Raw genomic sequence first — 17881 nt, forward strand, 5'->3', positions numbered from 1 at the left:
GATGATGATGATCTACTTAATGAAATGCGTGAGGAAAGACTTTTACCTACTACAACCTGAACATGGACAGTCATATACAGAACTGGGGCCTTTTGGTGGGTAGTGGTTTCTGGATGATCTCTTTCCCCAGAGCATACGTGGAGCAAGGAACACCAAATGCACAAGTGGTGATACATATACCGGCTACACTCCGTCCTCAGACCGGAGGGACTGGCTGTGTTCTGCAGTTACTCTCATCAGTGAGTTGCGCTCTCTTCTGTGAGACTGTTACTACTCCGGGACAATTCATCCTGAGCTTTACGCACTTTTCCACCGAACTTCTCGCCTGATACATGTAGGTCCTCTGTGCTGTCACTCTACATATATTTTGTTTTTTAATGGTTTCTTTTAGCAACTGTGTTTTTATATGATACATATTGTATTATTATCTATTTTGTTTTATTGAATTGGGTTTTTCTAATATTTTGTTTCTAGGTTAATGGTGTATTACTTTTCTAGGGCAGGGAGAGTGACGTTTGTTCTGTTTCTGGTCGGTAAGAGCCTCACACTCTGTTTCGGCAGCATCTTTCCTCCGTTCACATAGTAGATTTTCATGTTATTAATGACATTTTAACACCATAAGTTCAGACAATGGGAGCGAAACATGAAACTACCCCCTGTCCTCCGATCACTTTGCCTCAGTATGGCTCTGCTCCTGTGCAAATTATATGCTCAACCGTTTGCGGTATTGTGGCCAAAAAGAAAATGCTCAGTGTGGAATCCTCAAACGTCTCCAGTCGGTTATTACATAAGAATGATCCCAACCAGATCCCTATTCAAGAAAACCCAACTTGCTCGATGAACTCAAACGTTTGGCCGAATGTTTGGGCAGCTCGCGGTTAAAAGACATTAGAAATAAACTATAAAGTGTTTCCTTTTCTGCCTCCTTCACTTAAATGGCAACATTTTATAGTATTTATAGTATAGTATAGAACAGTGAACAATACTGTTGTAGAGTTTTCTCAAGAGAGTTAAAAATAGTAAATTTCCTTAGTGTGTCCAAAGGATGAGTAATTAGAAATAATTTTGAGCATCGCTCTTATTCATATATCTCTTTTTTTTGTTCATTCGAACCCATTAATGTGATTGTGAGGAGACATCGTCGGAGTATTTATTATACGTCTCATGTACATTGAAATGTTCCTATTACATTGATATTTTCCTGCATAGATCTGCACCTTCTTATATAAAGTGCTGCTGATTGGTGGAAATCTATCTGTCTCCCTCCTGTCCTGTAATCAGGTCTCTCCCTCTCTCTCATACCTGGTAATCAGGTCTCTCTCCCCCCCCTCTCTCTCATACCTGGTAATCAGGTCTCTCTCCCCCCCCCCTCTCTCTCATACCTGGTAATCAGGTCTCTCCCTCTCTCTCATACCTGGTAATCAGGTCTCTCCCTCTCTCTCATACCTGGTAATCAGGTCTCTCTCCCCCCCCCCCCCCCTCTCTCTCTCTCTCCCTCTCTCTCATACCTGGTAATCAGGTCTCTCTCCCCCCTCTCTCTCTCTCTCTTTCTCTCTCTCATGTCTCAGTTCCTCTGTGCTGTAAGATTCTATTCTGTTGGCTGCAGGTGAACCAGGGGAACATGCCTGGAATTGAGAGTACGTTTCTGGCTATGGACACAGAGGAAGGTGTGGAGGTCGTGTGGAACGAGCTGAATTTCACTGACAAAAGGATTTTCAAGGTTCACGAGGTACGTGCTCCCCAAAATGTGTTATCCTAAAACAGGTGTCTAAATGTGTATTTTCTGCACAATACAAAAGTGTCTAACAATGCACCCCCAACACACAGGAGTGTCTAACTAACACTGCACAGATTATGGAGTTACAACATGGAGCAGTTAATTGTGTGTGGACAGACAGAAGGGATGCAGTAAGATGGCAGCCCTATCAGCACACATGGCTGCCATCTTACTACACCCCTCCATCTGTGTACTGATAGGGCTGCCATCTTACTACACCCCTCCATCTATCAGCACACAGATGGGTCGTAGATAAATGGTGTGTAGACAGAACATCAGGAGGTATAGGGAGTTACTGAAAGGTACAAATTTGCTCTAAAACCATCAACCAATCAGACGCTTGCTTTTAGTATTTAATTTGCTCTAGACAAAAGTTGATGTCTGATTGGTTGCTGTGGTTTTAGTAGATTTACATCTATGAGCAACTTTCATAAATAATGTTCATTGTGACCTGGGGCCTGATTCATCAAGGTACGCAAACGCATACGCATCTGCTAAACGGGACTTAAAACACCACATACGCAGCGCAAACAGAGCAGATACGACACTCAAAGTCAACTCAATCTCAAACTCCAACGCAAATATAACGGTTTGCGTCACTCAAAGTATGAAACACAGATGCGTTTGCGTACCTTGATGAATCAGGCCCCTAGTTATCAGTCAGCGATCGCACATGCAGTGGAACGGAAAGTCAGATTTGGGCTTTATAATATACAAAGATAAAATGTATTAAAAAAGAAAAATGATATTTTTAATAGAATGTTTATAATGACTTATATCTCAGGTGCGTGATAACAGTTATTAAAGCTTATTACATACTCTTCCCCATAGTAATGTAATCACGGTGTTATTATCTGCAGTAACCCTTTCATGTATCGGGTGAAGCGAGAGATCGCCCTACGCGGGTGACAACACTCGTTCTTGCCGACAGTATGTTCCCTTCGCCCTTTGAGACCGGTCTAATAGTTTTGTTAGATAGACGGCAGCGTTCACAGCGGAGCCGGCGTTTCAGGGCTTTTCCTTTCTGGGTCTCATTTGAAATCTGTCTCAGGACTTGGAGTTTTGTCTTGTCCTATACTTCACCAATTTTGCGCCTTCACGCAGCACTTTGGGGGGAGAAATGCGTTTCCGGACACACCAGGGGCTGTGCAGGATATCCCCTCACTCACGGTTCACTTAGGGCATAAATGAAGGTAAACTGAGTAGTATTTTTGGGTGAAAAGTGGTAGACGGTGATAGGAGGGTGGAGGTGGTGGTTGCACTCTGCGGAACGCGTCTCACTAGACTCCATCTATCAGAACACACATAGCTGCGTCTCGATTGCGGAGTCTTTTCCTGGGACTGGAAAGTGACCTTGATATGTGATGGATGAGACCAGCGAATGAGGCCCAGAGTCTTCCCGGGTTTATGATCTTCTAGAGCTCGTGATATTCGATGGTGGTGGAGACTTTTACTGGTTTGTAAATAGATGTAAACAATCACTGTAATCAAACAATTATCATACAATTAGACGTCCTCCTGGAGTGTGAGTCAGATTACTGTAAAGATATGGAAATCGGAGATAGGGTCCCTGCATCTGTAAGGCCAGGCTTCTAGACCAAATAAAAAATAACTTGTTTGTTTGTTTAAATGCAAAAATTATAAATCAAAACTTTATAAAAAAATGCAAAAAATAATATATATATGTATTAATAATAAAACATTCCTTTGCTGTGGGAGCCTCAGCTATCTCCACCCAGAGATGTCTTGCAGACCTGTCGTTGGCGATCTTTCAGGGATATGGCATCATAAATCTCTTGAAAACCCCCATACTCACCGGATTTAGGGCTTTTCTCTATTTGATATATAGACCTCTTACTGCACCCCAAGGTACCGGTGGATCAAAGAAACTGTAACATTGCACCCCATAACCATAGATGCAGCTCATACAATATAATGCTACAACATATGTTTCATAGGCGGTAACGCCCTGAAATTACTGGGGCGTCTTACGGTAATACTGCACCTGAAACTGATACATTGAGGTGACTGTTGCTCATAGATGGGGTTTGTTTATAAACCGTGACAAAGTGCTGATCTATTCAGGTTCTGTACTCTCAGGGTGCGTAGATCCCTATACAGGCGCTTGGTGGGAAGAGCGAAAGAGCCAACATAGTAACAGCTCCACTGCCTCCTAATTCATATCAACTTTGTCTTTTTCTCTCCATAAAATACATCTCACTTGTGGCTGAAATGAATGATGAGAGTGAGGGGACGCTTAGTCTCTATTACCTGTGGCACCTTTGTGTGTTTGTATCACATGATGTAATAACCCTTCTAGTGGTCACAGAATGCTGCTGTCCTTTCCCTGTAATTACACTGTATCCGGGAGGAAGGTACAAGTATCAGCATCTATCTATGTCCAGATGGACCAGCACGTGCACCTTATTGATTTTCCCTTTATGTAAAGGTATTTTCCAGGGTGGATTTGGGCTGGGCAGTGGGAAAAAAGAACATGGACACAGGGAGGAGAGAAAGTACAAAAACAAGGACACAAATCTATAAATAAATTAGTCATTAAGGTTGTAATTATTCATCCAGTGACTTGGACTCTGTGAGAGACTTTCTAAAATGTATGACAACAACTAGCAATCAACTAATACATTATTTTATGAGTACACATAGCTATTCCAATGCACCAAACTTTAGGTCCATAATCTATTAAATCACATAGACCTATGGGGTCTGATTGATGTCTGAACATAACTTACATGCAAGTAACGTCTGACTGTATTTAAATTCAAGTGGATTTCAAAATACATTTCCATTTTAATATGGGTGGACGTACTCTCTGGCTGCATAGAACTGGCCATATGTATTTTCAAATATTATTCATATATATTTACATTATGTAAATAAATTAAGATGATTTTATAGATTACTGTACATACAATGAGTTTATATAGTCAGTCCTCCTTATACACATGTTCTGTGCTAGCTACTGGCACACATACGTGTAACTTGTAAAGCACAGACTATGCTATGTCAGTCGGCACTTACACCTGCCCTGGAGCCGGGGCAATTGTATAGGTGAAACCAAGCGCACTTACGAGAATCCCAGGACATGAATCGTCCGCATCCCCTAATATACGCGGCCTACGTCCATCCACCCCTTGCATACCCCGTTCTATAGTTCAAGTCATAAGCAGTTGCGCTCAGACTGAATTGCATGCAGTTGCTTTCATTGGTGTAAGATCTGTTTCTGCACATGTGCAGACTATTTCATGCAAGATACAGTACACAAATGGACCCATAGTTTCTGTTTGTTCTTTTCACATTGGCCGCATGTAATGTGTATCGATATATGTGACGTGTCTCTGATACACGACCTTCCACATCCAGCCCCGACTGACTCATAGAGGTGCAGCTGTAATATATACTAACACATTAGTCACTACGGGGACACAAACATTAATATGCAGCTGACATCTCGCTTTACATATTAGATAAATCACACAAACACTTATCAATGTAGAATTCTTCATCTGTTCTGCTGACGTTTCTGATGCCACTGAGAGCATTAAACGCTGACAGGTCCGGGGTCTATCACAGCACGTGAGGATCTCCGCAACTTGGAGCCAAACAACTAAAATACACTAAATGTAAAAATGATCTGCTGTTCTACTTACTTCTTACCTGGTGTAACAGCGCTCCTCACAGTGATTACAGGAGGATGTGCCCAGTGATAATGGTCTTTGTATGACATCCCCCTCACCATCGTATATAGTAGTGACTGTGGGAGAAGGTGCTCTCTGATCATGGCAGAGCTCCTCACAGTGTGTAGGAGAGGCGCTGTGATTATTGCTGTGTGTATGACATTCCCCTCATTATCTTGTGCAGCAGAGCGCCTCATAGTGACAGCAGGACAAGGTGCTCTGTGATCATGGCTGAAATGTATCATTCCCCCTTATTACCTGCTGTAGCAGAGCTCCCCACAGTGGCTGCAGAATGAATCACTCAGTCATCATGGCTGTGTGGATCACATTCGTCTCATTACCTTATATAGCAGAGCTCCTCACAGTGTGTGCAGGAGGAGCTTGGTAATAATGCCATCCTCCATTTTCCACTTTCCCTTACTCGGATATATTTTTCTCACTCTCAGGAGAAGATCAGGACCATGTTTCAGAACCTGATGGTTGTCGATCATCCAAATGTAGTCAAGTTCCACAAGTACTGGCTGGATGTGAAGGAGACATCAGCACGAGTGAGAGAGAGCGCCACCTATGGGACAGAAATCTATGAACCCATCTCTACTATTTCACTGTTTGTCTGGGGGAGCTCCCTGTCCTCTGTATGTGGGACTGACAGACTTGGGGAGCCCCTCTCCTGTGTGTATGTGGGACTGACAGACTGGGGGAGCCCCTCTCCTCTGTATGTGGGACTGACAGACTGGGGGAGCCCCTTTCCTGTGTGTATATGGGATTGACAGAGTGGGGGAGCCCCTCTCCTGTGTGTATGTGGGATTGACAGAGTGGGGGAGCCCCTCTCCTGTGTGTATGTGGGATTGACAGAGTGGGGGAGCCCCTCTCCTGTGTATGTGGGACTGACAGACTGGGGGAGCCCCTCTCCTGTGTATGTGGGACCGACAAACTGGGGGAGCCCCTCTCCTGTGTGTATGTGGGACTGGCAGACTGGGGGAGCACCTCTCCTGTGTATGTGGGACTGACAGACTGGGGGAGCCCCTCTCCTGTGTGTATGTGGGACTGACAGACTGAGGGAGCCCCTCTACTGTGTATGTGGGACTGACAGACTGGGGGAGCACCTCTTCTGTGTATGTGGGACTGACAAACTGGGGGAGCCCCTCTCCTGTGTGTATGTGGGACTGACAGACTGAGGGAGCCCCTCTACTGTGTATGTGGGACTGACAGACTGGGGGAGCTCCCTCTCCTGTGTGTATGTGGGATTGACAGAGTGGGGGAGCTTCTCTCCTGTGTATGTGGGACTGACAGACTGAGGGAGCCCCTCTCCTGTGTATGTGGGACTGACAGACTGAGGGAGCCCCTCTCCTGTGTGTATGTGGGACTGACAGACTGAGGGAGCCCCTCTCCTGTGTGTATGTGGGATTGACAGACTGGGGGAGCCCCTCTCCTGTGTATGTGGGACTGACAGACTGAGGGAGCCCCTCTCCTGTGTATGTGGGACTGACAGACTGAGGAAGCCCCTCTCCTGTGTGTATGTGGGACTGACAGACTGGGGGAGCCCCTCTCCTGTGTATGTGGGACTGACAGACTGGGGGAGCACCTCTCCTGTGTATGTGGGACTGACAAACTGGGGGAGCCCCCTCTCCTGGGGGAGCCCCTCTCCTGTGTGTATGTGGGACTGACAGACTGAGGGAGCCCCTCTACTGTGTATGTGGGACTGACAGACTGGGGGAGCCACTCTCCTGTGTGTATGTGGGACTGACAGACTGGGGGAGCACCTCTCCTGTGTATGTGGGACTGACAAACTGGGGGAGCCCCTCTCCTGTGTGTATGTGGGACTGACAGACTGAGGGAGCCCCTCTACTGTGTATGTGGGACTGACAGACTGGGGGAGCTCCCTCTCCTGTGTGTATGTGGGACTGACAGACTGAGGGAGCCCCTCTACTGTGTATGTGGGACTGACAGACTGGGGGAGCCCCTCTCCTGTGTGTGTGGGACTGACAGACTGGGGGAGCCCCTCTCCTGTGTGTGTGGGACTGACAGACTGGGGGAACCCCTCTCCTGTGTATGTGGGACTGACAGACTGGGGGAGCTCCCTCTTCTGTGTGTATGTGGGACTGACAGACTGGGGAGCCCCTCTCCTGTGTGTATGTGGGACTGACAGACTGGGGGAGCCCCTCTCCTGTGTGTGGGACTGACAGACTGGGGGAACCCCTCTCCTGTGTATATGGGACTGACAGACTGGGGGAGCTCCTCTCCTGTGTATATGGGACTGACAGACTGGGGGAACCCCTCTCCTGTGTATATGGGACTGACAGACTGGGGGAACCCCTCTCCTGTGTATATGGGACTGACAGACTGGGGGAGCCCCTCTCCTGTGTGTGTGGGACTGACAGACTGGGGGAGCCCCTCTCCTGTGTGTATGTGGGACTGACAGACTGGGGGAGCCCCTCTCCTGTGTATGTGGGACTGACAGACTGGGGGAGCCCCTCTCCTGTGTGTATGTGGGACTGACAGACTGGGGGAGCCCCTCTCCTGTGTATGTGGGACTGACAGACTGGGGGAGCCCATCTCCTGTATAATGCTGAGAGATAGGGTGATGCCTTTGCTCTTTGTGTATTTCTTTGGTCTGTTGTTTAACAGGTAGTGTTTATAACAGAATACGTCTCTTCTGGGAGTCTGAGACAATTCCTAAAGAAGACAAAAAAGAATCGCAAAACAATGAACGCCAGAGTGAGTATATGTTGCTCCTGTTATCTGGTGGAATCAATAGTCAGGGTATAAATAAGATTAATCTCTCATATGAACGGTTATCTACAAAGCCTTGTTAGTTTTAATAATAGAATAAATAAACTATCTCTCCTTTTGTCTGTCTATTGAAAGTTACATTTTCTGATTTACCATTTTTTATTTTTAAACATCTTAAAAATAAAGGTCATTCCTTAACAGACTCCTTACAATTCCCTCTTATTAATAGGTTGTTATTAATTAATGTAGGAGTCTCCTGTGTAATCATTCATTTCTTGCCTCTCATAATAATATAATAACAGCTCGATCAATATGTAGTTATAGTACAATAATATCCTCTATGAAGAGCCCACAGCACCCACATATCATTCTGTTCTCTCAGAGTTTACTGGAATCCGACTGAGAGTCTAATCCCTCAGAAGGGTGTCCCATAAGGGGCTATTATTAATCTACATAATAAATATATGATAAATGCAGCCAGCATTGTACAGTATATAGCGCTGGCCTCAGTGTACAGGAGTGACGCACGTTTCGCTGACCAGGCTTTATCAAGGCTAAGACTAACCTAGTCAGCCTGAACCTACCGTTTCCTCTGGACTGAAAATTAAATAAACAATAAGTAGAGGGGGAAATGAGAGACATGGGCCCTGTGCTGTGGCCCTATCTTATGGACAATGCTGGCGCTAATTTTTTCTGCGGGCCAGGATCTTGTGGTAGGGCTCCTCCTGGGTACATACCGTTAGAGCCATTATGCCCATGTAATAGTGCTCGCCCACATTAGGGTGACTCTGTGTAACTCTCTCAATTGTATCACAGGCATGGAAGAGATGGTGCACACAGATCCTGTCAGCGCTGAGGTGAGAGTTCTTGTTTGTCATCACAGATTGTAAAACTGTGTACCATCAGATTAGGGGTGCGACTGGAGGAGGAGGCTGACTCTACCGCTGTGTGTGTAAGAGGAGACTGACACTAGCGCTATGTGTGTGTGTGTAAGAGGAGGAGACTGATACTACAGCTGTGTGTGTGTGTAAGAGGAGGAGACTGATACTACCGCTGTGTGTGTGTGTGTGCGTGTGTAAGAGGAGGAGGCTGACTCTACCGCTGTGTGTGTAAGAGGAGGAGACTGACGCTACCGCTGTGTGTAAGAGGAGGAGACTGACACTACTGCTATGTGTGTGTGTGTGTGTGTAAGAGGAGGCTGACTCTACAGCTGTGTGTGTAAGAGGAGGAGACTGAGACTACCGCTATGTGTGTGTGTGTAAGAGGAGGAGGCTGACACTACCGCTATGTGTGTGTGTAAGAGGAGGAGACTGGTGCTACCGCTATGTGTGTGTGTAAGAGGAGGAGACTGACTCTACCGCTGTGTAAGAGGAGGAGACTGACACTACTGCTATGTGTGTGTAAGAGGAGGAGACTGACGCTACCGCTGTGTGTGTAAGAGGAGACTGACACTACCGCTATGTGTGTGTAAGAGGAGGAGACTGACTCTACCGCTGTGTAAGAGGAGGAGACTGACACTACTGCTATGTGTGTGTAAGAGGAGGAGACTGACGCTACCGCTGTGTGTGTGTAAGAAGAGGAGACTGATGCTACCGCTGTGTGTGTGTAAGAAGAGGAGACTGATGCTACCGCTGTGTGTGTGTTGGGGGGGGGGGGGGACTGTTGTGTGTAGAAAAGAGATTGTAGAGTCCTGACATCTAGATATTCTGAGATACATATTGTGCTTTTCTCCAGCTACCTACACTCATGTGATCCCGTCATTATACATGGAAATCTCACCAATGACACAATCTTCATCCAGCACAATGGACTGATCAAGATTGGATCAGGTACGAGTAGCAGGTCCACAGTGGGAGGAGGAGGAAACCATTAGGCTACATTATTAGTGAATCATATAGCCCAGGCCAGCGGTATGACGTCATTCACTGACATGTAGAATGGGTGGTATAATGATGATATATACGTGTCCTGCTCCTCTCCCTATGTCTTCTAGGTCATTCAGTCAGAGAACATTCTGCTTATTAGTAAGATTTACCTTATATGCTTCTCGCAGCTGCTGCTTTATGTAAATAGAACCTATATATATATATATACACACCTGACAGGAACAGGAGAAACGCTCCTCCACAGTACAGCGCTACTTGTGCATATTTATCCGCACGTGAATCCCTGGGGCTCTCCCAGCTGCCTGTGTGAAATTATTCTATGCCGAATTTTGTGGGTTTGCGGTTTTGGTGGAAAGACACGATAAAGTTCTGCTTACTAACACACTAGAACCACAAAGGTTGATTTCACATGTCCAGTCCGCATATAATTAGGATTACAGAGGCACTGCAGAAGGTGCAGTTTGTGGGCATCATTTAGAGTTAGGTGCAAATCCAGCTAAAGGGAACAAATTTGCACCAGAACAAATCATGTTGCAATGCACAAGGGGTAAATGTCATTTTCTTTTTGCATGTTTGCATAATATCGGCTGCTTCTGCATGCAGCATACACACTGGGCAGCTTTACTTTTATATTGCTACGACATGTCCCCTCCTAACTGTAAATCTCTCTGCATACATCCCCACCCGCAGTGCATCATGGTTTGTCCGAGGTGTTAAGTTGCTAACTGTATGATACTAAATGATACCAGTGCATCTAGATGCTTGCTGCAAATTACCAATCATGGTAGTGACCTTGGGCCTGATTCATTAAGGAAAGTTAAGCAAAAAATTTAGTAAGTTTTCTTACTCAAGTTTTCTGACAAAACCATGTTACAATACAAGGGGTGCACATTAGTTTATTATTTTGCACATAAGATAAATACTGGCTTATTTTTCATGTAGCACACAGATACTTGATAGCTTATTTGTACACTGAAATTTAAAATTGATCTAGGACATGTCCTACCCCAAGTATAAATCTGTCCTTACATTTAAATCAAGCTCCCCCTCCAATGCAACATGGTTTTGCCTTACTTACTTTTGCTTAACTTTCCTTAATGAATCAGGCCCCTTGTCTTATTCAGCAAAGGTCCCATATTAAACATATTTGATCAGACTTATTAGTGTGATAATACTGGCAGGCCGGGGGGTGTCAGGACTGTCAGGCAGTGTCTTAGGCCCCTGAGCTCAGCAGCAATGTCCCGGCAATGAAGACATAGTGAGATTAGCCAGGAGCACGGTCCTGCGTTACATGTAAACAGACGTATATACACGTACACTCCACTGCCTGTGTTTATGAACGTGATGTCTGTTCATTGCTGGTACAGTGCGGCCCAGAGTACAGGCAGGATATTAACTTACTAAGCGTAGTACACAATATATACACCAGTATGCCGCCCGGTATTCCTTCTATGACATACAAGACCTTTTTATTAGATACTAAAATAAATTGTTGTTTCCAAAATAATCACTTTGTTACAGTGTCTCCTTCATTTTCTCACTTTTAGGGGGGAATTCAATTCTCAAAATGTCCGTGCGAGGATCCTCCAGAGACACCTTGCGCAGATTGTTTTTACAGAAGTAAAAAACTATGGTAAAAAGTAACGCTCATTTTTGCTCGCCCCTCTATGGGGCGCAAATAAAAATGAGCATTGCTTTTTACGGTAGTAACGGTACAAAAGAGCGTTTAATCTGCCCCTTAGCGTCGTATCACTGGGGACATTCTTCAGAGCTAACCATACAAGCGCCAAACCGAAGCTTCACATTGATACAGTGTCAACCAAATAAAAATAAGCCGGGAAGTGGGCGGGGCATAAATGACTCAAATCAAAGAGGACTTCAGTAGGGAGTGGGCAGGATACGGGAGGATGATCTGCTCTCCCGGGAGTCTGGGAGACCTACTCAGAATTCGGTAGTTTCTCAGACAATCCAGGAAAATGAACAAGTATGATGCAGCCATAACTATGATTCTATGATGTATCAACGTGACGACAAAAACTCTTATTCCGCAATTTATCAATAATATTACACCTGAGTGATAATTAGCTGCCATGGGGATACTCACCCGTAGCAGTGAGGGATAACTCACCACTATACCGGGCTAGTCTCAGGAATATGCGCTTGTGTGGACAGCTAGCTGGTTCACACCTGCACAGTGGGACTGAAAACAGACGGTGACCCCTTAATATATAGGGTGACAACACCTTTTTTTTCCAGCCATTAAGACTTTTCTTCCTTTCATAAATAGCCCCCTAAGCGATATACAAAAATTACATCAACTGTGACTTTGTGGCAGTTGACAAAGGATGAATGATCCCAGAATCTCCTCTGAGATGGGATATATATATATATAATTGGCTGGAGTTTTGCCATGTGAGTCCCATTAGTTAGACGTGTACATCTCTCTCTTCTACCCTCTGAGAACATTATCTCTCGGCTTTACTCTGATGTCTTTAGAAGGTCCACAGTTTTCTCTAGGACACCGTAGAGAGCTCTCACTCCTCTGTACATATCACAGCCATTAGTCCTTCTTGGTAAGTGCTATGGACAGGACCCTGAACATTTTCTGTAGCCGCTCTTTAGATTTATTTCAAGGTTTTCTATATGTGTCTGGAGGTGAGGCCTCCGGAGCTGAAATCAATCCTCTATGTGGGACCTAAGTAAAGATCTGAAGAAGGGATCAAGACCTTTCTATTTCTACTTGTGTCTGTGTGGGCGAGTGATCTGCACGTCTCGCTTCTGCTGGGCTGTGTGCATGGACAGTAATGTGTAGAGCCATTGAAGATCCATGTGTTAGGACATCACTCTTTCTGCCATTCATGTCTCTTTCTTCTGTTTCCTTCCCCTGACTCTCCACGGAACGATACCACGTCAGTCTGGCACCGGGTGTTTGCAAATGGTGAGTTGATCCTTCGACATGTTCCTGACTCACACACATCCTGTGGTTGTAGGAGAGGGTAGGTGAGGACACTTTAAGCCACATCTCAGGCGGTATCTTCCTGCCGATCACTATTTGTCCAAGTTTGCAGCACTAATACTGGAGGTGGGATAGATACTATCAGTCTACATGGACAAGTCATAACTCTAACTGCTCTTTTACTTTTGTGGGTGAAATATTAGGGATGGTGTTACTGACATATAGTATATCAGCTGCGCTGCGACGTGGTTCACAACACTTCACATGTATAATGTCAGACTGTTATAGGTGTAGTAAATCAACATTACTCCGTGGTTTGTACCAGAGTAATTTATATGCAGACTGTAAAAGTAATTCCCCAGGCAATCAGCACTCATAGCTAGCGATAAAATTAGAGGGGTTGGGGTGCTTAAGGGGGCAAACATGTTCCCCAAAATGAGCCGCTACAAACACTAAGTTATGATAGGCCTGTCATGGCCTAGTGCTGGTAGTGGCTTTTTTGGCAGGACCCAGCACTGTTTGCCCCTCAATCTTGTGCTACCAGCCTAGTCTATGAGCGCAACACATTTAAGGTGTGTGTGCGTGGGGAGGGGGGGGAATTAAACTATATTAAAGCACCAGCTGTCATCAGCAACTTTTTGTTTGACGCTCTACAATGGAGCTGTGCACATTATTATTAATAATAATAATAACACTTAATTATATAGTGCGCGTTCCGCTCCATATTATTGTTATTAACATTTAATTACATATGGCCAACATTCTCTGCAGCACATTAACCGTATTATTATTATAATATTATTATTACTAGTATTAACATGTATTTATACAGAACCAGCAGCGTCATCATCATTTTGATGATAATTTCCCTTTTCATGTGTAAAAAATAATTTATAGCAGCAACAGGTCCCCCCAATTCCCAAACAAAGCCGTCACCAGAACTAGGCTATGGGCGCTGACAGCACCTTTAAAGGTGTGTGGGGGAGGGGGGGGGCATGCCATTTTATAATTATTTTTTTTAACTATATGAACACACCAGGGGGGAAAAGTATTAATGTCCGGATTCTTCAACTCCGGCGTGTTCAGCGTCTTCGGCGATTAAATTTAAAGCGACACTGCCTTGTAAAGGGAAGTTTCCTTTCAGCCGAAGACTCTGAACACGCCGGAGTTGAAGAATCCGGACATTAACACATTTACCCCCAGGTGTCATCAAAAGCTTTTTATTTGCATAAATTACACCCATTTAGCAGACACTCTACAATAGAGCCGTTCACGTATTATTAGTATTAACGCTTATTTATAAAGTACAAGCTATGCTCCGAGTTATCGTTACATTTAATTATATTGGACCAACGCTCTCTGCACGTTAACCGTGTTATTATTATTACTGGTGCTAACGGGTTTATACAGAACTAGCAGCGTGTGCCTGCGGCAGAGATTACAGTCATCATCCTCAATTTGTTGATCATCATCATCAGCTATTTATATAACGCTACTAGTTCCGCAGCGCTGAATCAGTGTCACACACACAGACTAGGGTCAACTTGATAGCAGTCAATGAACCTACCAGTATGTTTTTGGAGTGTGGGAAGACACCGGAGCACCCGGAGGAAACCCACGCAAACACAGGGAGAACATACAAACTCCACACAGATAAGATCATGGTTGGGAATTGAACTCATGACCCCAGTGCTGTAAGGTAGAAGTGCTAACCACTGAGCCACCATGCTGCCCATAACTTCCAATTTCATGTGTAAAAAATAAATAAGAAGAAAACAAGTTTACACCCCAGCCCCCCTACTAGCACACATAGCCTAGACTGGCAGTGGGAGCTTATGGCAGACCACAGTGTGCCGCACACTGCCCCCCCCCCCTCCCATGCCCTAAAGCCGCTATGAGAACTAGGCTAGCGAGTAAATGTATTAAGTTGTAAGTTCTGCAGGTCGCCAGAAATCGTCCAGTTTGCATTGAAAACTTAAAGCAGCAATGGCTTTAAACGCATTGTTTTGCAAAATTTAATTTTAAATTTTCACTGCAAAATCAACGATTTCCGGCAACTTACAGAAATCGGCACTTAATACATTTACCTCCATGAGCGTTGGTGCTGGCCACACTTTGGGGGGGCCTCATTTTTTATTTATTTTTACACACTTATGTACCCAGAACACATAGGACTCCTGACAGCTGTATCTGCCGGTGCTTCTATCTCTCCACGCTACACTAATTGTGTGAAGCGCCGTTGCTGTACTTGCACTATGGTAAAATATACCTTCCGTCCTTATTTCCCCCTCTCTAAGCGTTGAGGATAGTAAGTGTAAGATGCATCTGAGTCTACGCAGGAACTTTGCATCGTTCGTTCACATGTGCAGGAAATGCACGTTTTATGCAAATAAAACGGACTTGTGTTCAGCTCTATCTGAGGCCCTTATATCAGTTGTGTCTCAGGGTCTATAGTCTCTGTTCCAAAGAGATTACTTTTCTTTCCTTAGAAGAGAAGCTCAATGGTTAATAAAAATGGATTAACAAGAATTAGAAAAATAAATCCCTTCTCTCTGGGATTAGAAGAAAATTCCATGAACAGAATATATCCAGGAGAGTGAGCCAGCGAGAATGAGACAGGAAGACACATTTGTAGCAAGGATTGAATTACTGTCAACATCACGATTGATACTTAGAAAGTATCGTTCATATTTTGTTACATGGTTTGTGCAGTATAAAAAGCCGTATTGCAGAAAATAACGAGGCTTTGAGTATATAAATGTTCGTGGTGGAGCTGACGGGAGTAGAATAATAGTCATTGTAGGGGGAGAAATTGCTGATACTGCTTTGAAATGCGTCAGGTGCAATCACTTGGGGATCAGAGGGAAGTTCAGCGTCAGTCATGAGTCGGGATCTGTGTGTAGGAATTATTGCTGGTAACTAAGGAATAAATGTGATTTAATGAGGACTGAGAGGAGGGAAAGAAGACAAAGGAGCGTTTAATGGGGGGTAACGGTGGGTGTGAGAGTATCACAGGGAGAAATGTTACACAGAGAGAGAACAGGGACATCCGCAGCTCAGAACAACAATGGTTTGTCCTGTGTGTTACATTGTATTCAGCATTCACTACATTGTAGCTTTCCAACATGTACAGTATATAATATATAATACAGGAAACAGCAGAATACAGTGAATAAATATTCAGCCTCCAACACTTTTTTTTACATTTTATTGCCGTAGAATCTGAATTTAAACCAGACTGAAGTAGGATTTTTGGCCACTGATCCACAATGTATGGGGTACAATGTCAAATCAAAAGAAATAATCCAAAACCTTTCCATAAATTTATAAAACTGGAAACCAGAAAATGATTGTATTATAACATACTCACACCCAATGTAATTACCACAGGTGGGATATATGACCTCTATAGCCGTGTTTCAGACCTCCCGTCCTCACGCAGTCCCAACAGCTCATGTTTTCAGGATTTCCTTAATCGTGCTCAGGTGCATAGTTACCTGGCTGTAACGGTGTTTATCCAGATATTTATATATAGAGAGAGGCAGAAATCTGGGGAAGGGACAAGTCTGTAACAAAGGCATCGAACACCCCTCGGAGCTCAGTCTGATGGGCAGAACCTACGGCCCCCCTACAAGAAGGGAGACATGCTGTCAGGTCGGCTGTGGCATTCACCATGGTACATTAGACAATGACTGCGATGGAAGATGATGTGCAATCTGAGGGAACAATATCCAAAAATACCCCTATCCTTGTGCACAATGAGTGTGTAAAACACCACAGGGAAAATACTGCTGAGATGTGGCAGAAAATCCACTGACACTAAGCAGTATATTTTGTATGGCACAAATTGAACACCGCATACTGACCAGGTAACAACATCCCTACTTTTAAGTACAGCGGTGGTGGCGCCATGTTACGTAGATGGGAAGATGAATGGTGCACGTTACATTCTGGGGAAGTATTTCTATATGTGGACAATAATCCAGCACTCACAGCACCAGCGCAGTAAAATAAAGACAAAAGATCCTGGTCCTTGAGAGGCTCAGTCCAAGTCCTCATCTTAATTCCATCAGAAATCTATGGCGAGACCCCAAACGTGCTGCCCCTCAACTGTCCTGTGATTCTGTGAAGCCCGTTCTAAGAAGTAAACTGCTGTGAGACGTGAGAATCTTAAGTGTGAACAAGGGCTGGGGTCTGAATACTTTTTCAATACTGTGTGTGTGTGTCTATATATAGTGAATGTGCGAGTACACATCACCTATTGTACAGTATATTTATGTCTATATATGTCTTTCCTTTCCAGAGCTTCCCGTCCCTGACGATCTCCGAACTCCGATAAAGATCCAGCGGGAAGAGCATCGGACTCTGCACTTCTTTCCTCCAGAGTACGGCTGTAAGAGATACACATGTAACACATTGTACATACCCTCAGACCACACACTGTCCATACAACATGATGTCTGCGATATGTAGATGTTTTATATGCTAGGACCAACTCTTTAAAACAATAATAGATTCCACATTGCTTTGTGCAATGTCTTTTATTAACTTTAACTTATGCACTTTCCAGATTTTATACCAGTTCATCCTGGTTCTATTATAAAGCTTAAATTTGTACCTATACACCAGGGTTCTGTCACACCGTCTCTTCTATATACGTCATGTAACCTGTCCTCCTCTATATACGTCATGTAACCTGTCCTCCTCTATATACGTCATGTAACCTGTCCTCCTCTATATACGTCATGTAACCTGTCCTGTACTATATACGTCATGTAACCTGTCCTGTACTATATACGTCATGTAACCTGTCCTCCTCTATATACGTCATGTA

At 44.4% G+C, this 17881-nt stretch overlaps 1 protein-coding gene and 1 long non-coding RNA gene across 5 annotated transcripts in view; both read left to right on the plus strand.

The window, feature by feature from the left end:
• Nucleotides 1-17881, plus strand: part of NRBP2 (nuclear receptor binding protein 2) — a 55000-nt gene that overhangs the window by 25417 nt on the left and 11702 nt on the right. For all 3 annotated transcript variants that reach the window (XM_075211570.1, XM_075211571.1, XM_075211569.1), the window contains 7 exons: nucleotides 1607-1729; nucleotides 5919-6020; nucleotides 8101-8190; nucleotides 9022-9062; nucleotides 9940-10034; nucleotides 13006-13029; nucleotides 17351-17440. In XM_075211570.1, the coding sequence (XP_075067671.1) occupies nucleotides 1607-1729; nucleotides 5919-6020; nucleotides 8101-8190; nucleotides 9022-9062; nucleotides 9940-10034; nucleotides 13006-13029; nucleotides 17351-17440 (565 nt within the window). The remainder of the gene's footprint in view (nucleotides 1-1606; nucleotides 1730-5918; nucleotides 6021-8100; nucleotides 8191-9021; nucleotides 9063-9939; nucleotides 10035-13005; nucleotides 13030-17350; nucleotides 17441-17881) is intronic.
• LOC142158007 (uncharacterized) lies at nucleotides 9120-9908 on the plus strand. Of its 2 annotated transcripts, XR_012692706.1 has the most exons (4): nucleotides 9120-9190; nucleotides 9286-9376; nucleotides 9416-9499; nucleotides 9611-9908. It is a non-coding gene; the product is annotated as an uncharacterized LOC142158007 (long non-coding RNA). The 2 variants fall into 2 exon arrangements; XR_012692707.1 differs by lacking the exon at nucleotides 9120-9190 and having other exon boundaries at nucleotides 9276-9392; nucleotides 9474-9499; nucleotides 9611-9904.

The sequence above is a fragment of the Mixophyes fleayi genome, chromosome 5 (assembly GCF_038048845.1).
Source record: "Mixophyes fleayi isolate aMixFle1 chromosome 5, aMixFle1.hap1, whole genome shotgun sequence".
Classification (NCBI taxonomy): Eukaryota; Metazoa; Chordata; class Amphibia; order Anura; family Limnodynastidae; genus Mixophyes; species Mixophyes fleayi.